The sequence below is a fragment of the Ptychodera flava genome, chromosome 7 (assembly GCF_041260155.1).
Source record: "Ptychodera flava strain L36383 chromosome 7, AS_Pfla_20210202, whole genome shotgun sequence".
Lineage (NCBI taxonomy): Eukaryota > Metazoa > Hemichordata > Enteropneusta > Ptychoderidae > Ptychodera > Ptychodera flava.
The window spans coordinates 35,919,964-35,944,888 of NC_091934.1; the positions used below are offsets into that span (position 1 = coordinate 35,919,964).

The 24,925-nt window shown below is 39.6% G+C and overlaps 1 protein-coding gene and 1 long non-coding RNA gene across 3 annotated transcripts in view; one reads left to right on the plus strand and one right to left on the minus strand.

Annotated features, from left to right (window-relative positions):
* The window catches only part of LOC139137423 (uncharacterized), an 84,703-nt gene extending 73,720 nt beyond the window's left edge, over nucleotides 1–10,983 (plus strand). The window contains exon 3 of the long non-coding RNA XR_011553383.1: nucleotides 10,844–10,983. This is a non-coding gene — a long non-coding RNA (uncharacterized lncRNA). The remainder of the gene's footprint in view (nucleotides 1–10,843) is intronic.
* LOC139137422 (multiple epidermal growth factor-like domains protein 6) overlaps nucleotides 1–22,044 on the minus strand; it is a 118,821-nt gene extending 96,777 nt beyond the window's left edge. The window contains exons 1-4 of one of the 2 annotated variants that reach the window (XM_070705517.1): nucleotides 21,994–22,044; nucleotides 16,121–16,242; nucleotides 15,583–15,723; nucleotides 14,870–14,979 (exon numbers count right to left, since the gene is read on the minus strand). In XM_070705517.1, coding sequence (XP_070561618.1) covers nucleotides 14,870–14,979; nucleotides 15,583–15,723; nucleotides 16,121–16,242; nucleotides 21,994–22,029 — 409 coding nt within the window. In that variant the 5' untranslated portion in view covers nucleotides 22,030–22,044. Of the gene's footprint in view, nucleotides 1–14,869; nucleotides 14,980–15,582; nucleotides 15,724–16,120; nucleotides 16,243–16,602; nucleotides 16,843–21,993 lie in introns of those variants that run through there. The other variant, XM_070705518.1, reaches the window with a different exon arrangement.
* Between the last annotated feature and the right edge of the window lie 2,881 nt (nucleotides 22,045–24,925).

The following is a 24,925-nucleotide window of genomic DNA, read 5'->3' on the forward strand; positions in this document are numbered from 1 at the left end:
CAACAGCCATACATACAACCTGTGCCTACACAATAAATCAGTCACAAACTTCCACTGCTCTGAATTTTTATGATGTTTCTGAATGTCAGAACCTTGTAGTTTACTGTTTGATTATGTTAATACTGACTTTCCTATTCATTCTACTCTATGCCTGAAATCAAAGTTTCCGCTATCTTAAAACAGGACTAACCTATTACATTACTTGTATGTGAGGTCACAATAGGAAGACTGCATTAGCCTTTCATTACATTTGAAGATTATTTAGATACATTACATTACACAGTGGGCAACTGAGAAACACTCAGCAAGATATAGTATTGGTTTGAAGTGATGGAAGTATGGAAGTTGCACATAGCTATGTGTCCTATCAAGTCAAAAGATGCAGATTGCAAGAAAATCTTACGTTCTTACAGGTGCCAATATCTAAACATTGTGGAATCAATGGAACTGATACTATCAGTATTCTATTACAGTGATGCAAAATATGATTTTTGTAAACTTTGGCTCAAAAAGATTCACCATTCGATTAGGTTACCATCATTCCAAGGGAACAAGACAAGGCAATTTCTAACCTTTGAGAACAGTGGTCAGAAAAAAACTGCAATGCAAGCAAACAACTAGGAAAGTTGCTGACAGGGTCTGGGTAAAATGGTTAAATATGGATTGAGTGGGTGAATATGCTGCCTGTTGGCCTTGGCTTAGTGTTGGTGAAGTCACATCCACCTCATCCATCTCCCTGTCTGCCCGTCAGTAATTTCAACTATTCTACCAGACAGATCATTCATCATTTGTTTGTTTGTTGTCCGTATTCTCCTGGGTGAGGTCTTCATAAGAAAGCTCAAGATCAAGATTGGGTCGTTTGGGTCGAGTTTAAGGCAGCCAACACACCGTGACGTGTCTTTCAGGTCATCAAAGGCAATGAATACTGGTCAACGTTTCACTCTACCCAATGGAGAACGTTTTTGTTTATTTTTCATGAAGTGTATGTAAACTTTCGCAGTGAAGTGGGAGTCTCATATTCAAACATATTATTTTTTGGAAGAGCTGTGGAATTGAACAGCTTTGGCTGTTGGTGAGCTGGCAGCACCTTTTCACCCTTCATATGGCATGTTTATTTATTCTGCCCTTGGGTTTTTGACTCCCCCAGGAGAAAAAAAGCCAGTGACTCATTCGACAATGTGTACAGTCTTACCAGTACATGCAATGAATGGCCAGCCAGCTAGTTTGGTTCCAGATACAAAGGCAGGCACAGTTCAAGGAGATTAAAATGTCTACGCAGACTGCATTGATTTGTCTGATAAGAAGTAGATTAGTATAGCAATGCTTTGGCACGGAAACTCCTCATAAGTCAATATTTCGCATTAAAGGTATACTGTCACCTGTTCCAATATTACAACAGTTACCATGGAAAGAGAAAAGCTAACCAATCACAGATTTTAAACAGGTGGCCGCTTTTTAAAAACAATGCCCTCACATGGGCATTTTGAATACCAAGGAACACCCCTTTGACCATATATGGGCATATTTAGATTACAGGTGACTGTATACCTTTAACAGGGACAGTAGCTGTAACTTTTAGAATGTACCTCCGGGACAGATATTCAAACTCTCAATATTCTTTTCTGATCTACCGCTTATATGGGGGTTCATTTTATAGCTCTTGGTGTAAGAAAACTTTTCTCCGTCTTAGTTTTTTGGAAATCCGCAGAGTTAACATAGGGATGGCAGCCATTTTGAATTACAAATATCTTGGGTAAATCTTGGGCAATTTGTTTCTCTTGTACCAAAATTTGCACAATGACCCCTGATTTTAAAAGAGAATAGTTGAAAGATTCCCTAGGAAAAATTTGAGCAAAAGTTTCACTTTCAAGGCGCATACTTCCTTTACAAATCCATGCACATTTTTTGCATTCTTCTGGCCTTGCAAACACGATACACTGTACACAATATTCAATGCTATCGATCACAAATGAATACTAGTTCCTACTGAGATACAGTCGTCAACACCAATACCAGACATGACACACATACAGGGTGTGTTGTCAAATTTTCTTGAGATCCATCTTTACCATAGAAAACAATGGGAGGGCTCAAACCATGGTGGTGAAAGGGTTATACTGGGTGTTTGAACATGATTTTCCGAGTTCAACAAGAAACTACTTTCATTTATGACAGTGTTATGGAAAATTCATCAAAAGTTACAGCTTGTGGAGCTCTAATGTGGAGTGACCTCAACAGGGCAACACCTTTTGTTCAAAAAAATTCTCGCAGGACAGAAGATGACTTATCAAATCTCAGGGGACACGGGAGTGTTCATGTGAAAATCATGCTACAATATAATACAACTACTCACAGAATTTCACAGGTACTATAAAATCAGAACATTTCTTTCAGTAGGTTTTTGAAAGTTTTTCATTCCTTAGTTTAAAGTCGACACACTCTGACCCAAACTTTTGTAAAATTACAAATGAATAATATTGACAACTTTTTGGCATTCTGACAAGCATCAGTACATGTATCATATGAAAGGGGCATACTCACACGTACAGGCTATAACACAGAAGCAAACACATTGAACTGAACATAAGATAATTGGTATGTTGCCCATATGTATTAAACTGTTAAAATCTGGAAAACAGCAGTGTTGAGACAACCACCATACATTCCCTCGGTTCATCCCTTTCCCTTTTATGTCTGCAGACTCACAAATTATGTGTTTCTTCAGTCATTCATCTCTGAGTTCACCTTACTGTAAGGTGAGCTGGACCACTGCAAACAATGGGGTTAAACTAGTGCATTTATTGCTGTAAACGCAAATAGGCTGGCTTGGCGTAAACCGATTCACAGAAAGGCACCAGGAACAATAACCGACGACCTTCAGCATGTGCCATTTACAAATTGACAAGCCACTGTTTACGTTACGCAGCATATGTACGTGTAAAAATGTATCTTTTCTCTCAGTAAGATGTCGTGAGAAATTTGACATAAGTTTGGCGAAACACTGAAGTTTAAAAGGCTACCATTTCATCACTGCTGATGTATTTTTAATTGTGCTTGAAAGTAATAAGACATTTACTATCATAAAATATATGTAAGAGTGAAGAACATCAACATATTAACAGTCAAACAGTTTGAAATTAATATGGTTCTGATAATTTGTTGAATTATCTTCCAGTCTTGACACTCACCATTTTACTAGTAACACTTGGGACTTGGTCTGTGCAGACTTCAATCAGAATGAAAAGAGAAATATTTCTCTTTGATGGTTGACTTAAACTACAAACAGTGGGAATGTCTAACTTTGCTGTCACATGAAATAAACGCACATTCCTAAGTGACATGGAGTAACCTGCTTTTCATCGTACCAGAGCGTCCATTGTTTACATCAAAACCCAAAAGTCTATTATACTTCCTCGGACAATCTCAATAAAGCTGGCAAGTATTCCTTTAAACTTTGCTTTCAATATCATGGCCTGGCCAACAAACCTTGGGCCGCTGTTCTTTGTTTTACTCTTTTGTTCAGAACTGTTGTGCTTTTTTTCTGTTTGTTTTTAATGGGTCGTTGTACTGTCGTTGTTGAGAAACATGCGTGTTCTGTTCTGTCCTCACCCACTTGCCATCTCCGAGAGTGATACAGAGGTCTTGGCAAACATACATGTATCTACCATTCCGGCAAAAACCTGACAAAGATCCCTGCTTTCTGAGTGAGATACCTTACCAGAGTATCAAATTCTGCAAACACAGTGAAAACTAAAGAACGACACACTTTATACACACAATTGAAAGCTCAACTTTGAAAAGTAAATGTGACAAAACTGTGCAAAAAATATACATCAAAATACGAGGACCAAATGTTGTTGTCACGGTGACCACTTGTGTCTGTTCATATACTTCAGTACCTTGGAAGTCTAGATCACACATACAATAAACCTACTGCTAGACAGGTAGTGATCTCACTGTGAAAACAACCTGACGTCTAGATCACACCATACTAAGGACAAAGCTAGCACTGTACAGGTAGTGATCTCATTGTAAAAACAGCTGTACTTCCTCATTCAGCATTCTTTCTCACTCCTTCAACTTGCTGAAGTATTCTCACTCTCTAGTCTCAAGTTTTCCTATCTATTTTCATATTCAACAAACACTTGCCGAATCTACTTTCCCATGAGCACTTTAAGCATATCAACATGTAAGAAACTGAAGTGTGTGACAACAGACGAGCAAATCCACTTGTTTTGGTTCTTGCTATAGTTGAAAGTGACCAACTACGATAGTGTAAGAACTCATCAAGAATGCAACCTCAACACTCCTGATGTCAAGGCTGAAAAGTCATTTGATTTCAGACTTATGTTTTCATCCCTCCAAATTTTTGACAGCTGTTTCACTTCAAGACTACATTACATCACCGCCCAGCTTGGACCTCATAAAGTGTTCTCAACACACTGTTAAGTACATGGTCAGGATTAAACATAGTGGCAACCATTTGCACTTGTTCAGACACACACCCAAACTTCTACAAGCTTCCTATAAATCACACATTCATGTCAATGGCAACACGTAAAGGTGCAAATGACTTAGAGGTCCACTTTCAAATCTTTTTTTGATAATTTTTACTGCTAAATTATCTAAAACACACTTAACATCTTTGACAACAGGGCGTTTTCCAAGATTTTGCAGATGGTCCAAAATCCTTGCAGAGGTGATCTCCGTGACAACTGATTTGCTTATCTGAAAGGTGCTCAAATGATTGAATTCAAAATAAAGTCACCTAAACAAGTGCTCATCTATAACTCATAAAAAATTAAGGGTGTTCCTTTGCTGCTGCTGAGAATCAAGTTTCAAAGGGAAGCTGATGAAGTTTTCCTTTAAGGCTGACTGTCAAAGTACTGTCTTCACAATTTTCTACTCAACATTCAACAAATCACTTCTTAAAAATTCTTGAAGGAACAAACAGAATCCCAGGGACAACCACCAGATAACATCTTTTATGAGGTGTTAATAACAAACAAATTAAAGTGGTGCACAAATGTTGAAATGTGGAGCCTCCAGATCTATATCTCAAGCCTGACCCCATTTTAAAATGAAAACTATCATAAAAATTGTGATTTATCGGTTCATAGTTTATATTATGATTAAGGTAGACCTGTGTCTTGGACATTTCATCAGTGCACATGCACTCTCTGTGATGACCTTTGCCCTGTGGTAACTCTGACGTTTGCTACTGTGTAAACGCACATTGTGATGGTTCACAACTTGACCTTGCCAAATTTTTGTCTTTCAATTTTACTATAGGGGAAACCAACTAAATTGTTGAGCAAAGCTTTGATTCCACACCCAGTGAGAGAACCCTGAATGTATTGAGAAGTGGTCATAGGGATCTATACACTTAGAAACTAGGGCGATGATGTAACTCTCATATCCTTTTCAGGGATTGGTCAATCTTTTATTTCTATTTCTCAGTGCCAACAGCTTACTGATTTCAATGGTGCAGTTGTACATATGCAAAACGGGGAGGGGGGCCTTTACTAGATTTAGAAGGGCAGGTTTTTTATCAGCTTCATCTCTGAGCAAATTGGCGAACTGTGCACAACTTTCAAAGGAGAACAGGGACTGAAATCACATAAACAGTCAATCTCAACGTCAGCACTACTGCGGGAAACAGGATTGGTCAACCTCTTACTTCTATTTTTCCATGGAATAACCAGACTACAATTAAAGATCCACTTGGTGTATATGTATTATAACACTTGGAAAGTGATGCACTTGGGACAAATTGCAAATTAAATGTACACATTATGGAAGTCAGATATGTGTACGGTCTCAAAGCTGAATTGGTGAATATCCATTGCTGTCAAGACCCACATATTTGGTTATAGGGGTGAAAGGGCATACATATACGCAGTCCTTCACAGGTAGTAGCTAGAGCATTCTTGTGAGATTCACTTCTAGGATTCGGTGATCTACCTTCACAGATGAAAGACATTGATGTGAAATGAATGGGCAAAGGTTAGAAGTTGTGACTTCCATGGCGCACAGAACAACAGTCTGGTGCAACGGCATCTAATGAATGATTCAATCATGCAAAACCTGTAAACCCTACCAAAGCAGATATATTCCCACAGTACGTCTTTCAGCAGCGTCTTCATTGTCGTCTGATATCCTGAGGTCTTCTCACTTCCAATAAGCAATATGCCTGCTCTACAATTTGGGACAAAATTGATGATAAAGTGCAAATATTGCACAGCGTGTACACTGCGTGACGTGACAGCTGAATTGAAATAGTAGAAGATTGATTTGCTAAACACCTCTATTTACAAGGCGCCAAAACATATGATACATACAGCTTATAAAACAATTTTCACAGTTAATGTGTTGTTGCTATGAGACCAATGAGCTGTTGCTGTGGAATTTTTAGAGATGAAGGCCTTAATCTCACTGTACATCTTTTGTTGTCTGTGACAAGACCTGGTGCATGATGGGAAATAATTACACCTTTCAGGAGTGGGGATTGAAGGCTTGCCCTGAATCAGTTTAAACTGAGAATACTGCATGAGTTGGATGAATTGAGCTTTATATCTAAATATCCAACTTACTGAAAGTCGACTCCTACAAAAAGTTTGTTTTTGAAATTTGAGTAAACACAAACAGCAGTTTTGAAATGATTCTGACACTGTGAAAGGTGTTTTTTCACTCTTTTATGTTGATCTTCAAATCCAGAACAGCTGCAAGAGGAAGTTAAGTTTACTGGAATTTTCACTGTGTGAGTTACAAAACCTTGACTATGTGGGAAATGTGCAATGTGGCAAACTTGACCATGGGAAAAAAAGCCATCAACACATCCTGATTAAAATAATCGCAACAGCTGCAAATCTGTTCATCTACTTGAAGGTTAATCCATCGTCCCATAAATCATCTTCTTAAAGACATTGTTGTTTTATCACCATGACAACAAAACCAGATGTTACAGAACCATCATCTCATCACCCGGTCCTTTCATTGTTGAGACATGTTTCACTCTTACATTGATCAGTAAACCAACAGGACAGGACAACAGGACAAAAAACATGAAATTTATCCTTCACCCGACCAAATGAGAAAACCACGCCAAAAATGTCCAGTATGACACGGATTGTTCTCGTGTAAATTACCCAGCATACCATAGATTGGCGTTTAGAGGGCTCTTTTCATCGGTGGAAAGCGGTCCATAGCACCGTGACAAAACACTGCATCAAATTCGGACAAATATCTTTCAGTTGCTGACTTTGCCTGCCTGATTTGCAAAGACGAGAAGAAACAGCTGTGAAAAACCTGACATCTGGAGAAAAAAGTGAGCCTGCTTGACTCCTTGCCCCACTAAACTTGGTATATTCCAATTGTATCTATTGGTATGGATGGACCTACTGTACAGAGAGGGGGGTACATAAAAGGTTTAAGTACTGTTTTTGCCTAAAATCTTTTTAAACTAGTGTGAGCGATTTCTGAGCTAGAAACATCTGGTTTCCAATACCCTATCACAGCCATTTCTCTAATTAAAACACTTTATACTATTGATAATTTTTAAAAATAATTCTTGATTCTCCAAATTCGTTTCACCAAACCTTATCAGGACTTGACTTTGTCACTATCACACTTTTCCGGCATGGCTCTCATGGACAGCTTTGACCCAACCGGCTCAATCTCATGGACAGCTTTTGGCCAACAGTAGACAAACTTGCTGGAAAGGTTAATCAGCAACACAGACTAGTAGGAAGCCAATGAGATAAGATGGTCATAAAAATGACACAAGATACCAGGTGGTATTGACACACAGGTCCTTGTGGTCATGCTCATCGGATATCCCACATCATAAATCAGAATATCCTTAATATAAAACTATGTCTAGACAAACTTTTGATGATGGATCGGCCAATTCCTAATAAAATAATATATAGGACAGGTAAACCATGATTGAAAAACTCCTTCAGCAAAGACTTCTGTGGTAACCTAATCATCCATACAGAGTACAGACCCAGACACTATTGTGAACTTAAAAAGACTTTAATTCAAGGCCATGTGAGTTGATTTCAAACTTCATTCCACCATCCAACTTTTTTTTTAAACCAAATTTTACTAATCCAGTTATGCAAACAACATGAGGCCACAATGAAATAGGCTTGGCAACCTTTCATTGCAATGAGACTGGCAGAAAAATTCCCCTTGGCAACACAACACAGATGTATTTTTCTGTCTCAAGACTGGCGGTTGCTAGCTCAGTTGAGTGTTATATATAAAGCAGTTTGTCAATGTGAACAAAAGGGCAATCAAAGGACAGGAAACATTAAGCTGCCCAGACAGACCCTGGTCGTCAGTACTGGCTAATCTAAGACACATCCGGTGATCGACTTTTTTCTTAAAATATCATTTTCTTTGAATACCTGCCCTTAAAATATTAGGGCAAGCATCCCGTTTTCTGTGCCGAAAACCTGATTAGAAGAAACTATGCATCTTCTTGGAATGAAAATTATTGAAAGTGGAAGACTTTCTCTTTCAGTAATGACATCATAGAGCGTGGTGCTGTGATTGACAACTTAGCCATTATCTGGCTTCAGTGACTGGGCTATGCATTACCACTGATGGGATGAAAGAGTCTGGTAGTGGAAGTTGACCGGATTAGAAAAAGAGATAATAGTCTGATCCAAAAATTGACAGTAGGATTAAACTATGATCTTTCCCAGTCATACAGTTAGGCTTACATTGTAGAATAATACGAAGAATTTTATGTTTAGACTTTGTAGATCAGACACCATAAATAATAAGTTCCATTATGATGATTGACTCAAGTTGCAGACTTTAGTCTAACACCAGCAATTATATCAATTAATATGTATGAATATGTTGTCCAGTCACCATAAATATCTCCAGCATGTCAATGCTTACTTTAATGCTGAAAGCTTAATGATCGTAGAAACCTTCACCTGTAATTTTCCGAGCATCACACAAAGAGATGAACTCATGGAATTTATTAATCCTTAAATTCTCTTAATCCTATTTAAACCACGCCCTGTGCGTTAATAACGGAAATGGTGCAATCTAAAAAGATGACACTGATCACAGGCCTTTCTGGATTTCTATCAGCAAAAGATAATAGATATCTTAACTATGGGCATATCAAAGATAGACTGAACAATATCTGAAGTACATTACTCCAAGCAATTCAGCCCTTGCCTCAATCGTTCTGTCATTTGGAACAATCCAGCCACACCCTGGATCAGTTCACTGAAAAATAACAGACGGATTAACACAATCTACTCGAGAGGGGACATTTTCACACTTTATCACCTGCAATGGCTCTACAATGGCTGGGAAAATTGAGAGAATAGCTGCTATGGCCCCAAAGGAGCTAACAATACCAAATTATGTAATGTTCCAAGATTTTATTTTCTCAGCTGCAACAAACAAACCCACAGGGGTAGTTTTCCGAGCTAGTTCATGGTCTGCACACGGACAGAGAATGACCAAAGAGGTGTCTAATGGCTGCAAATATTTCTGCCCTGACACTTTTTTCCCAACAACTCAACACACTTGAATTGGCATATTCCTGATTGGCTTGAACAGAAAGCAAACATTTTCAATGGTTTTAAAGGTGTGAATTAGATAAATACACACACAAACCATATCAAGAAATATGCCTCAGTAAGTTATTCTTGTTGTAGGTAGCTGAAGTAACCTGTGGCCATCCATATATAATTTTCAGATATTACTTTATGAAAGAAAATTTCCACAAAGTTAAAGAATATATGTAGGATTTTTCTTGACATATACTGGTAAATACAATTATTTGCCATTGAATCAACATCACATTCATCTAGCAAATCCTACATCTTTCTTTCTAAAATAAACATATACATATCACAAACTTGGAATTTCTTCCATCGTAAATATGTAGCCCTGTTACTGATAACTGGATATACTCAGTTGAAAAGACTCAGAAAATATGTAAATCGTTGCCGCAAACCATACAGAGAGAAATACATGCCTGATAGCAGTGATCAGGTCAAGAACACTTTCACCAACTCAGCCCTGCGTGACCTGTAAATATTCAACTGGATGCACTCTTGCCCTTTTCTTCCATTTAAAAAACATTTCAAAACATGCCTCGGTGAACTCTTATCAAAAGCAAGGAAAGTAAAACTTTTGAAATGTTGTTTAATAAACAGCCAGGCTGACCTGACTAGACCAATCCAGCAGCTATCCACATTCCTAAAAGACTCTAAGCTCAAGGCTGTATTTTCTATGTGGAGATAAAATCTCATGAACTGCCTTTTATCCCTGGCATAATTGCGCCATGGTTTTTTGTTTATTTAATGCTTCATTCATAGCTATTTGTCCCGGAGTGTTATCCATCAGTTGCTGGACCGGTTCCCTGAATTCCGATCACACCGCAGTTCATTCTAAGGTCAGGCTGTCTGTATGGTCACACTTGCATTTCAGTGAATTAGACCTGCTGCCTCTATTTTCCAAAACAGTTAACCTCTGCCAAAATATTATCATTCCTCTATAATGCAAGAAGTATTTTTACTACTCAAGGTGGGATCACGCTCACTATTGGAAACTTAATAATGACTTTGCAAGATATTTTTATCGTTCTGCTCAAAACAGACAGGCCATATTTGCAACTGGTAACTGTTCACATCAGTTTTGCTTTTACAAGCAACTTTGAGCTCTTGGATGGAATTGGCATTGGTGAAGAATGTTTTGACTTTCCTTTGAAAATATTCACAATTTCACATATTGGGACTCACAATATTTTTTCTACATTACTTTTCTTCACTTTCACTGTTTCTCTGTGCACTTTTTTTTTCAGTTCCAGCACACAGCTGAAAGTCAAGTCAGAGCTGGCTTCACACTCCATCTGGTAACCTGTACATCTATTGAGTCTAAACTGCCCCACAACACCGGCCAAAGCATCACAACAATGCTAAATCTTGATCTGCAAGCACCAACAAAGGAGCCATTTCAGAGACACATCCCCTCAATAAGGGTGTGTTTGGACAGATAAATGGTGCCAAACAGCAAACAAAGCCCTACCCCTCAAATCTATCTTCAGTAAGTACCCATCTGTGACGTCTTCAAAGACAAGCCAGCTCAGCCTTACCCACAGGAGCCGCTAATCAAAGACGTCACGAACTTGTCCCCGGAAGTCATGAGTCCGCAACTCTTACAGAGCCCAGTTTCAAATCTCCTCTATTGTTTACCTAATTTGTTGACTTAAGCTATCAAAGCTCTGTAATGGTATTATCGGCAACTTATCAATAGTGGCAACCATTAGAAAGCTCGGTGAATAGCGGCTAATGGCACGTATACATTCAGATGAATGAGCAATCATCCCTGTCTGATCATTTGAAAAATTAGTTCACGGTTTAACATTGTCAAAGACAGACGGAGATAGTTATGGGACCAGAATTCATAATTTTATTTTGTCACTGACTTAGTTTTCACACACCAGAGAGTCTCCGGTGACCACAGATGACACTGACCAGATCAGCAGGATGCCAATTCATTCACAGCTTTGAAGGTTAAACTTCACTGCAGGTACAGTTGAGAGAACTAACAAGGAGTTATGACAGAAATAGCCCATTGTAATAATAGAATAATAGAAATGTACATAAAAGCCTTGGTGTAGTATGCTATGATGGGGTACCAACTTCTAAGAGCAATAGAAGGTTAGGTTCAACAGACAACTGTGCATCTTTAAAATGGACAAAAACAGATTATCAACTTTGAACTCAGAAACTTCTCACAAAGCATTCCTGGTCAAGACAAACTTTTGACACTTGTTAATAGGCAGTGAGAATTTCAAAAATTAACATTGAAAAATCAAATTTATGAGACCTTTAGACATAAAAATCGCCAACTGGTTTTGAAATAGCAAAGTTTACATCGTAGAACACTTTTTCATCCCTTATTTTATGAAAAATTCTGCTGCATGGTAGGAACCTGGTTTTCCGTTATACTTAGGATATTTTAATTCATCTAGACAGGCAGGGCAACCTGAGCTATCCTAAATTGCTTACTGGGGTGATTTTCTTTCTGCTATCTGGGACGGCCTTTCTGTAGCTCTGAACAACTTTCAAATGTGAGACATTGTCCGTCTCAACAGCTACAAAACACCGTCCTCTTTCATGGAAAGTCTTCTCAATGGAGAGAGCATCCACAGAGAAAAGGGGACATTAAAGTGGACAGAAATTGCAGTAATTACCGTTTAGAATTTCCGTGCGTCCAATACACACAGTCCCCCCTGGTACAAAAGTCGGCAAAGAGATGATTTACTGAAAGTGTGATTACAGGTAATTACTTTCTGAAAGCCAGTTGCTTTCTAAATTATACTGCATAGGGAGCTTGCCAAGCCCAATCGTTTGAAAACATCATGATTATACACCCCAGCCAGACAACAATGTTGACGAAACTGACCATCAGAACTTGCTTTTCACTCGTTTCCAGCAATTATCAATGGTGTTACCGTGTACAAGTTTGCAAAGTTTGTCGGTACCATGCAATACCAGCAATCTTCAGCACTTGAAGCATAAAACACTGCCACTGCAGCTGGTAAGTTCTGATCATGCCTCAATAACAGAACGGAACCATGTCTTAAGAGTTGTACAGATGCAGCCTTATATAAGGAACAGACTTACAGCAACTACCATTAACGGCGTTCAACAGACATAACATCAGATGCATGCTGGTTCACTTACTTGCAGTTAATTAAAATCCTGGAGAATTAATTAATCTAATTAAACAGCAAATCAGTTCAAAGATCTATCAAAACAACACAAATGCCTGTTAAATTGAAGTAGCACTTATCAATTAATTAATTTGTAATTAGAATCTTCACCTACATAAACTACCCTGTGATCTACTCAACAGGATAGATCAGTTTAAAGCTGTTAACAGTTAGATGTGAGATTGTTTTAAGTTCCCCAAATACTTTGGCAGAATAGTTTTTTTGTTATCTGCAGAACTAATTCTTTTCAGTGAAACAACTCTAAATGATTCCACTTTCTTATTGGTGGTTGGCTGTTATACAAACTAATGTCCATATATGAAGAAACTCCTTTATAAATGGAAATTCTATTTCTAACACATGCTGACCATAAAGAGAGATAATCACTACGTTTTGGAGGATGCCAGCAACTTTTGAACTGTCAAGCTATTTTCAGATTGTTCTTGCCATGGCTTTGATGGTAAACTTCAATCTGTTATCTGATTGGCTATTGCTATGGCTTTTGAGGCAAACCCTCGGTGTCTGTTTTCTGATTGGCTGTTACCATGGCTTTTGAGGCAAACCTCAGTGCCTGTTTTCTGATTGGCTGTTGCTATGGTTTTTGTAAGAGACAATTTACATACTGCAGTACCTATGCCTGTAAATTATGTCATGTAGATTCCAAGGTCCCAATTTTGCACAACAGAGCCCTATGTGTGCTCTCTACATCTTCCCTAAACTCCTAATATTACAGAACCATATAAGCACCCACCAATGCTTGTATGGGTTTACATAACCTTGAATTGAGATTGAAAAGAACCTGCACATTGGCGGCACTTTATTTTATCCTAGCAGGGAGCAAACTTCATGGGCCTGAAAACACAATCTTTGATATTGAAGAGCAAATTATCTGCAGTATCTATCACCCTAATTAAATGGAATCTCTGTCCCTGTTCAAAGCTCCTAACAGTAATTAGGCATAAACAATAGCCCCCTTTCAACCAAAAAAGCTAATCACATGGAACAGACAAATCTCTCCAACAGTGCTTTAGTTCAAAAATCCACTAAGTAGCCACTAAACTCACACAACACAAACCAGGTCCAAATCACAAAGGGCCTAACTGCATGCATGCTATGCTCAATCTTGAACAAAACTGGTGTCTCACTGAAATGGTTCACTGCGCACCTTGATTATTTCTACTCTTTCTAGAGAAGCCCCCAAAAGGACAGAAATAGACCTTACACACACTGCATCTTCACTGTCAGCATCCAAAGTTCTGTAAGAGCTACCATTGATTTCTGAGAAAGCAAATTTCCTTTCCAGATGGGATAATTAATATCCAATGAGGTTAATTGTACTCAGGCCCAAGCCAGTGCCCTCGGTTATATCACAGGGTAATTTTAATTGAATCAGACATATACTGGGGACCAAAGCCATACCTAGGCATTCCCTTGTTTGTTTTTCTTTTCTGCTCAGAAATAACTCCAGTCAAGACATTTCTAAGGTCAGAGTTTTGAGCGTTCTCCTTTATCAATATGGACAGAATCCAGTGATTAAAAGGTGATAACTTCAGATTTCACCAACAACGTAGACGAATAACATCAAACTGAACTTAAAATCAACCTAAGTTTCAATGCAGCTTTTAACTTGTTGGAATAAACCAGTCACTGTGGAATCAGAAGACAATTGACTTTTAGACTGTGAACCAGTCACCCTAACACATACACGTTTCGAATATCTGACATTTTAATGAGCCCCATTGCACAAGATGTTAAAAACTGATCCTATCACCTCAAGCACTGTCATCATGACCTTGTCTTCCATTAAGTAAACAAATCGGATGAAAGTTAGCCAGAGTAAGCTTCGAGCCAAACATATTTTACTCATTCAGGACACAAAATATGCACGCCTCACGCTCAATGTTTCTTTTATCGCCCACTTACACAAGTCAACTTCAACATGTCTCCTCTTTTATAAGTTCGAAAGTGTGTGATGGAGGGGAGTTATCGCACACACACGGTTTGTTAAAAGCCATCAAACTTTGCCTCTGCGTGACGAAGACTCTTCAGAAATCCTGAAAGTGGAAAAGTTTATCGGAACTGGACATAAGATGAGTTTTAAGTACTTACGGTACATGCACCCGCCCTCGCCATTCAGCTGAGTGTACCCGTGACAACACTTGTAGCTGGTTGTAAGAGTGCTCTGATATTCTGTTCTGTATGTTGTGTAGTAAGCCGTTCTGTAATTTTAAAGTAATAAAATCATGAAAGACATGTGCATCCCACATTCTCTAAAATATTACAACAATGCCAAAGTGTTTACTTTGCTCTGATTTGCCAATTTTTTGTATGTAAAATGACTTAATCATCTCTGTATTTGTCATATTTCTTATTTCCCTTGTCCTTCACATTGTAGTTTCTCAAGCTCAGATGATGGACAGTGACAGGCACTTATATGGAGTACGTCGCACGAACATGGTCCCAATGATCAAAAGCACGCTTCAATACATGAATATATTCGAGATTGAGGAATTATAAATTAAATTTTATGTCAGGAGACCTTTTTGAGGTAAACATGAAGGGGTTGAAAGATTTCCGACGTAAGTTAACTTCCCATGGGCGCTCGGCTTCACATAATCTATTATCTAGGTCGGTAGAATTACTAATATTTGAACTATACAGGGACTCTGGGTGGAGTGAATGTGGGGGCGTTGAAGCGACGTAATGAGACGGCCGTCGGCGGCACATACAAATAGGAAGTTATTCGAATTCAAAACAACTAATTGAAATTGTAAATGAACATCCTGTGTTGATGGTTTCGAAGAAAAGGAAAAAATACTTGCCTCCGTTCGTAGCCGACACACCAGTTAGGGTTGGAGTATGCACAGTTCGGTTTCCACACTCTCACCATTCGCGTCAAGGACCGGATGCATGGTTTTCGATGGCCGACCATGGTCGTCACCTGGTACGGGCACACATTGGGCCTGCAGTTCACATGATGGGTGAAAATCGGAAAAGAAAACATGGGACCCTTTATTTTTCCACAATTACCTCATGTTACACCTCGGCAACGCAAATAAATACACCAGCGTGCTCCGCTATTTTTGAGCGGGGGGAGCTTTTCCGACACACGCCCAGTTTTTATTGTCGCACACACCGAATGTGTGTCAACGAATGTAAAATTTAGTCATCGGTCCACGAGATTCAAAACATGACGAAAAACAGAGAAATAGTTCAAAATTTTGGATTAATTCATTCATAAATATAAATATACATTCATTCTTGTCGATTCGGGAGAAAAAAAATTGATCTTTTTTTATGACGAAATGTCAAGGGATGCCAAAAATTACAAAATGACAAAAAAAGTTACATTTTACTCACATTCCCGGTCTCAGCTCCATAGCTTGTCCTACTTTCACAACTGCGAGATGCAAAACTACCAAAAGTAAAAGTTTCGTCAGTACGACGGGCTTACTCCGTATAAGCAACATTTCAAGGTAATTCTGCAAGAAGGATGGAGAAAAATGTGGGTCCCCTTTTCTAGACTTTTGTGGAGATAGATTCTTGCGCACGGACGAGGAGGATCAAGGTCTTCGGTACGTCGTACTGCCCGCCGGCCGAGTTGTCAGTTTTTGTCCGATAAAATCGATGGAGAAATTCACAAGGTGGTTGTGGGTGTAGTAGCTCAAAACAACTTGCAAAGGTTTGCCGTTGGTTGAAAACTTTTATACGGGTGCGAGCGAATTGAACAAGCCTGTATCAGGTGCTACGTCAAACCCTCACGTACGCGGTCACGTCTCAGTTTCTTCGCGCAAATTGACTAACTTCAAAGAAAATAGTCGAATATTGAAAAGACGGATCACCTATATGATGCAAAATAGTAGCTACTCGAGAGAGCTTCCGATCTCAAAGTCAAGGTTTCACTGAAAGTCCGCTCTGCGTTAGAAAATGACACGCGAAAACTTCACGTTGTTCGACGATTTAGTTGCTGGAGGTAGAAACTGAAAATTCTGCCGGGTCGTCTGGTCGGGTTGCTAAACCAGCACCGCACTGTTTTCAGATCTTCACAATCGACCGTCACTGTTCACTGTTCACGGGCATATATACGACTGGTTAAACTTTGGCTGGTGCACGGGTCAAATTCTGCAAGTCAATGGTAGGCCAGAGCTCTGTCTCGCAAAGAGCCGTGCTCAACTGTGGAGTGGTGGCGTTTGTGATAATGGGGGTTTACACCGTACTACACAACCCTAGGGCAAGGGGCGGAGCTTGCTACACGTAGTCTTGAGACAGTCAACTTTTTACCATGGGGGCGTCAGACAGCCTAACAAATTACATCTCGGCAACACACGCACGCCTCTGAAAATGTTAACTTCCTGCATTCCCCATGGCACCTAATTTACCTGCGTGTCAAATGTTGATGGTTTTACAAGAATTTGAGTCGAGCGATAGGGACTTTACCGAAGAGACAGGAAAGATAGCATTTAATTCTTGCGACGAGTTCGAAGGACGAAATATAAAATGGGCTACGTCCGGCCGATACTCCTTGAGTGTAAAGAGATTGTAATTGTTGGTTGGAATCGATAGACAATTTGTCTGCCTATTATTGGTCGGATGTAAATAGACATTTATGTTACACTTGGGAGATGCAATGACAATAATATACGAAATACCGCAAATCGACCTTAAACCAGCGGACATTTCTTCGCAAGGACATATTAGGTGCAATGACTGATGGACACGATCGGACGTCGGTCTACTGACCAGTGCTCCCGGGCCAGTGCTGTGAAACTTTGTGAAAAGTTGTACCACGGTATCAGTGTTCGCTACGCAATTATGGCGAAGCCCGTGGGCAAATCCTTTTGATTTTTAGATCACGTGTGATTAATATTTGCTGTTATATCAGAGGGCGGAAATGTTATATATGTGGAAGAATGTCGGATGCAGTGTCTCTAGAACTGTCATAATAATAGCGCGCGTGACATGCTTACATCATGTATCGATAACATGATTAAGGGTTGGGAGCCGGAGCACTTAAAATCCAGATTGTCGGTTGGGGGCGCAGTGGGATTCGTCCTTTTCAACTGGACTCGACCACTGCGATCATATACCAGATTTCCTTCTCGTGGTCAACTCTACCTTCATTTTTCAAACTTTCAGCACAAAAAATAAAACAGACCTTCTCTTTTGGTCGCAATACATTTTTTCTTCCTCGTTATGCCAAGTACCTAAACTAAAAGGACATACTTCGTATTCACATATTCTAAGGATTTCCATCCACAATTTCGTTCAGGTATTTGGAAAGACGTGGCACATGGGAAAGCTTATCTTTTGCACAAGAAACTAGCAGACGGCAGGAACAGACACTACAACCCCGGCTCATAACTAGTCATTTATCAGTCGGGCTATAGTTGTCAGTGTTCGACAAAAGGTTTATGGGGTCAAACTGGTACGCCAATGACGTAGGAAGTCATACCTGTTGTTCTGAGCTTGTAATTTACCGTTTCCTCTTGGTTTGGTTGCGTTCTTATCCCGCCAAAAGTTATTAAACTTCCAGTCATACTGTTTTGTTTAACCCTGTTTAGCTGAATAAGCATTTTACGAAAGATTGGCTACGTTTCGGTATTTGCGTGTTGTCTTATCAGTCAGTTTTTATCCCCCAAAAACGCAAGTTTGTCGTAGCTGCTCAAAACAACGCTAGCAAGAAAACCCAAGGGCTGGGGCTTCGGTCGGATGCTTTAAACGAACAAGAAAATTACGCGGGGCTTACGGGGACTTGACGTATTTTCAAGATTACCAGACGACAGATTTCCGCTGTTCGTGTTCATCAATTCTACTGTTCGCTTACATCTTCCCCAGCCTTCCTGAAAATTATTGGCCTAACCCAGGTCTGAGTATATCCCACGAGTGCCTATTCTATGCAACAAAGGTTGGGTGCTGTACAATTTGAATGGGTACTAATTTTACGCGTTTCAACAATTCATTTACATCTGGCCACCCATTCAATATTCCGGTAGCTTTTCACTTCAATCTGATAAAATTTCTCCAGGCTAACAAGAGTATAGTACAGCAGCATCCCTGCATTAGATATAACTCGGGTATCGGCCGATTAATAACTGAAGTTTAGCACAAATCAATAACTTCGCATTGGCGTTTTTACCCTTGCAAAGGAAAGTGAATAACCAGCATAGTCGCCGCTGTAACGCGAGGTCGCCTATACAGTAATTACGTGTATAGACTTTATTGCGCGTGTCAGTGCATGGTTCGTGGCGCCTGCGAAGTTAAACTTTCTCTGTTTGTGTGTTTTTTCCTGAGAGAAAGTGTTCAATTCAAAACCCTGAAGTGTGTTTGTATGTCGTTCTAATTATAATGGAAGTATAGCATATCTTGGACAACCTTCAGGGCCTGGACGGCCTTGGTAATCCTACACAGAAACAAACAACTTCTTACGTCACCTTAGGGACCGTCTCAGATTTGTCGCATAAGTTCAAGAAACGAAATTTCTTCGTTTACATCAAACCATCCTCTCCCTAAACGAAAATTCAAAAGCACGAAATGTTATTGTCTGCCTGAGAGTACAATATAGCATTTTGATATAACTTCTGTAGAATATATATCCCCTGACCACATTACATCGTCAAGTAATCGATGATCGAATTTGAGTCCACATGACACGAACGAGCTGAAAACAGTTACAGCAATTATTTTTTGTACAAGTGTCATGTGCAGTTTTTGTAATGTAAAGATATAATGTAAAGAGAACTTCAAATCACAAAATAAGAGTGCGAAAGTGAAGTTCACCAGTTGAATGGAGGTCAAACCCCCTCTCCCGTAAACGGACGATTTCGCTTTTTGAACTTATGCGACAATCTGAGACGGTCCCTTACTGTTTACTTTTTCACGTCAAGTTCTCGGTCATCCAGAGCGTTGTTGAATTGTGCAAACGAAGTCGAATTATTAATCAGTATAACTGTTTTAAAATCAAATTTAGAGCTATTTGTTTTCAATAGCTAGGTGAGTGCGGTCTATAACAGAGCAAATTGTTCAATTTAAGACGACCAAAAGAATGTCAATGTGTTTTGTAGGCGGACATTTTTCTCGCGTTTATAATTCCAGATCTGAGGAGAACTAAAACGCACTGGGGAATTTGACCGACACTGTTAGCTTTGTGTTTCCGATAAAACACGGTCAAGGGACCTGTCCTTCAGATATTTTCATATTTCCCCCGTTAAAGGGAAGCAACTGTCCTTACTATGGATACCTTTAGAGGACTCGGACAGTATCGTGTTTCTGATAATTAAAAATCGAACCATGTATTGGCCATATTAAAGGTAATATGCGCCACAAAATTGAAGACGTAAATTTTTGCTCAAACTTTCCTTAAGGAATCTTTCAACCATTATCTTTCAAAATCAAGAATAAAAATCCGGGGTCACTGTGCAAATTTTGGAACTAGAGAAACAAAGTACTCGAAATTTACCGATATTTGAAACTCAAAATGGCCGCCATCCCTGTGTTAACTTTATGGAGAAATATTAAATTTTCGAATTTCGAAAAAATAAGCCAAGAGCTTTAAAATGAACTCCCCCGAGTGGTAAAAAAAAAGAAAATTGTAAAAGTTAGAGAGTCCAAATATCTGTCCCCGAGGCGCGATCTACCTTTAAGTAACTGTTTTCTATGTGACGTTCACGTTTTCCGTTTCGATGTTATGGTCTTTGCCAGTACTGTTGGAAAACATCGACTGCGTGGAGTTTCCAAGCATTTTCCCGCTTTCGTTCTCATAGCTTGAAGAAGTTCTACGTTGATACACATTCCGCACGCCAACTCACATTTCCCCGGCAAGCAAAACCGAATGGCTGCGACCATGGAGTCCACACGTGGAACGTTGAAGAGTGCGAGTGCAGAGCAAGGAAGTGACATTACCTCCATGATGGCGAAATAGAAATCAAATTACGTGGCAAGGTTATCATTCTGGTGTACGTGCTCGCGAAGATATCAATATTCAACGAACAACCATAAACAAATACAATTGTATCGTTTTCTGTTACTTGCCATATTCTCCCTAAGCAGCAGCACAAGAGTTCTGTAATTTTTGCCTTGCCGCGCTCTCTTTGAATGTGAGCAATAAAGTAAGTTGGATTGTATTGAATATAGAACAACCATTGATTCCTCTGTGTATCAAACAAACAATGTCTTCCAAGTCAATGAACTTATATCGTGTGACCTTGTTACCGATGGTATATCATGGTTACATAATATATTGGTGGAAAGGGGAGTATTTAAGGCGAGATAATGCGTTGCTGTATTTCAAAAAAATATTTTCCGCAATGGGTATGATATAATTGTTGTCAAAAGCCCGGCGTTACTGTTCTACGAAGCAATCGAACCGCAGTGAACTTTATGTTATCAACTTCAACGCCGCAGAGATAGCCTCAACTGTGTCGGGAAAATTAGGCCTGGTTTTTGCTCACTATATCATATATACCAAAATAACGTGAAGATGCGAAACAAATTTGCCATGCACTGTATCCAGAGTTTTGTTTCTCTTAACTCGAATATAAAAAGCGGCAGTTTTTCTTATTCTCTCAGACAGGAGAAATTAGGGTTAAAATTGTGTGAGTGAAAGATGGCGTTCGAAGCAGGATGTACTGATACATTTTCGGGGTCACGTGACTGTAAACTTTTATACATGAAATTAAATTGGAAGATGTATGACATTACAATCTCTATTAGTCTGTAACTACTCGGTTTGATTAAGCGCTCCGGAAGTGAAAGACAAACTTTTTCTCAAACTTTTCTCAAGGAACATTTCAATTATTCTTTTTCAAAATCAAGAATACAAATCGGGGTCACCGTGCAAATTTTGGTGTTAGAGAAACAGATTACCCAAGATTTACCGATATTTAAAATTCAAAATGGCCGCCATCCATGTGTTAACTCTATGAGAGAAAAATAAAATTTTCGATTTTCTAAAAACTATAACGTTTTCGTGAAAAGTTTTCTTACACCAAGAGCTTTAAAATGAACCCCCACAAGTGGTAGATCAGAAAAGAATTGTAAAAGTTTGAGTGTCCAAATATCTGTCCCCGAGGCGCATCAAGTCCGGTTGTAACTTCGTGAGCTGAACATCAGTTCCGTTAGCTATTACGGTAAAGAGACAGCCAATGGTATAGTCGACATACACCAACAATCTTTTGAACGACTCCAGAACTTAGAAAACAAAACAAAACTGAGAGTACTGATCAGAACAAACTTACCTTGCAAGCTAAAGTGATAATTTTGAATGTAGGCATATATCCAAATCTTAGGCCGCTTCGTGGTGACAGATATCGAACAGTTTAAGAGTGTGTCCTTCAGCGAACGAAACCTTGCTGACAATAATCGAAATATCGATTGTGAAGAGGGAAGTCGGGTTAACTTTCATCATATGACTAAGCAGGACAAAAATTGTTATCTCTGTCAGATCTACCGGAGTACGTCAAATTCTGACCTCGGAAATTCCGCTTTCCTGCTTTTTTTGCTGATGACAATCCAAAGGATACCTTCAATTAGCACAACGTTAATTGTTTTACAATTTAATTCAGTAGAGAGGCGGGTCGATGACAAATACTTCCTTCGAAAATTGTTGAAGTTGCCCCGCAAAAAAAGCGGTGTAGCTTTTTAAGGTATTATATACCCGTTGCCATACCAATGCAGTGTGCGGGAACTTGATACAGAGCTGCAGATATTACATCGTCGTACGTATATCATAGGTACGCAGTTGTCGTACAAATTTCCCTCCCGAAATGACCACCTACATCAGCACTGACAGAAGGAACCCAATCCCTTCACTCCTCCCCTATCACCAAGGATTCTCGCCTTTGAGGGTTAAATATGGCCGGAGGGTTGGGGTCGGTAAATTCTTATCGTGCCTCAAAGACTGTCAAGAAATTAATGAGTGGCGGCCTCTTGCAAATTTAAAAAAAAAAATCGATGACTGGGTTAAGTAATGTTCAGCTCACGAAGTTAGAAATCGATGACGGTGATAAAAGTTTCGTGACCTTTCCGCTCAATTTTGATGGCGGGGTAAATTTTGATGACTTCTCAATGTTTTCCCCCCTTTTCATGATAAAATGGCCAGTATTTGACCTAGCATCATTACAGTAATTACATATTCAAAAACACTTTACGTCTGGAATAAAATTCCAGTTTCGACAATCACAACATCTCTCTCTCTCTCTCTCTCTCTCTCTCTCTCTCTCTCTCTCTCTCTCTCTCTCCTCTCTCTCTCTCTCTCTCTCTCTCTCTCTCTCTCTTCTCTCTCTCTCTAACACAGATAGATAGATAGACAGAGAGATAGACAGATTGATTAATTGAAAGATAATACATACATATCCGCACAATTTTTGTAGATAATAACGAATATATCCACCAAGTTGATTTCAATAAAACTTCGTAACATCCAACAATATTGATTGAATTCTATACCGGATTGGATTCACTTTCAAATCACTCAAAGCCAAAATGGTCGTCACCCCTGTGTACTCAATATGGCGAAAAATACAATTTTCAATTTAGAATAACGCAGCCTGTTGAAAACTTTGCCAGTCCATGGGCTTCAAAATGAGCCCTCATAAGTGGTGGACCAAAATAGTAGTACATAAATTTAGGGACCGTTCAGTTTTTACGGCCTGGGGGGGCGGCAAAATCTTGTCGCCGGTGTTCAAAAAAATATAGACCCCCCCTGCATTTTTCGCGAAAAAATGATGACCCCCCCCTTTGTCAGACGAAAATTTTGATGACCCCCCCCCCTCCCCGCTGAAAATAACCAAACCCATATGTCAAATTTACCCTCACGGTTTGGATTCGAACTCCGGTAAGCGGCGCACTTTATTCGTGTAGCAGAGATGCCAGTGCACAAACTTCTCAGCCACATCCATGCAAACGTCTGTTAATTAGGACGACTGTAAGGCAATTTTTAACTTCATTTCCGTAGACAACTTATGTCCATGGACATTGTATAAAGTAAACTTTATTGGAGTGGTTCGCCAAAGGCAGCCCTCCGGTTAAGAGGGTCATGGGCCATTATGTAAAGTCAACTTTATTCTAGTGGGCAACCAAAGGTGGCCCGCTGGTAAAAAGAGGGTCGATCATGGCCATTGCACGAAGTAAACTTTACTGAACAGGGCCGCTGAAGGCGTCCGGCCGTTAAGATGGTCATGGGGTATTACAATAAAGTCAATTTATTGTAGTGGGCCGCCGCAGGCGGCCCGCCGGTAAAGAGGGTCGATCATGGCCATTGCATGAAGTAACCCTAATTGGAGTGGGCCGCAAAAGGTGTCTGCCCGTTAAGAGGGTCATGGGTAATACATAAAGTATATTTATTGTAGTGGGCCGCCGAAGGCGGCCCGCCGGTAAAGAGGGTCGATCATGGCCATGGCATAAAAGTGAACTTTATTGTAGGTATTATGTTTTTGAAAATGTGGTGACCCCCCTTTCCTACCAGTGAAAAAGTGATGACCCCCCCTTTGCGGATTCCAAAATTATGATGACCCCCCCCCCCCCCCGGATTTTGCCGGGCCCCCCCCCGGCCGTAAAAACTGAACGGTCCCTTAAGAGTCCGAATATCTGTCCCGACGCGCATTCCACCTTAAATGTTGTCACAACACCGCAAATGCCGGATAGGGGGAAGCAAAGAACCTTTAGAGGGATAATATCTTAAAGAAAAAGTAGCTATAATTTCGGATGATTTTTTTCACTTTATTTTTTAATGTCAACTATAGTTGCTTGTTCTACTCCCTGAAGCATATTGAGATATAATATATAGTATCCGACGTGTCAACTCAGCCTGAAGTTGTATTCACTGTATTTCCTGCTATTGTTGTCATATGAATTCTATAATTCAAATGTAAACAATCACAGTGCATTTTGCACGTATAACCATAGACTTGTTCCAAGTCAGTGGGCATATAAATATCAAAACTGAAAGAATAAACTTCAGCAGACTGTCCCGTTAGAGGTAGGCCATTGACGCCAGCTCCAGTCACAAGCGACAGGGCCAGCCACAAACAAAAAAATAGAAAAATATTCAAAAGTTTGCTTCTTGCTCCTCAAGGATATATTGTATCATGTCTAGGTATGGAGTTGGACTCTACTGGTAAGTGTGGGCGATACTACGACTTCTACAGGGTATGACCATCTAAAATGTGT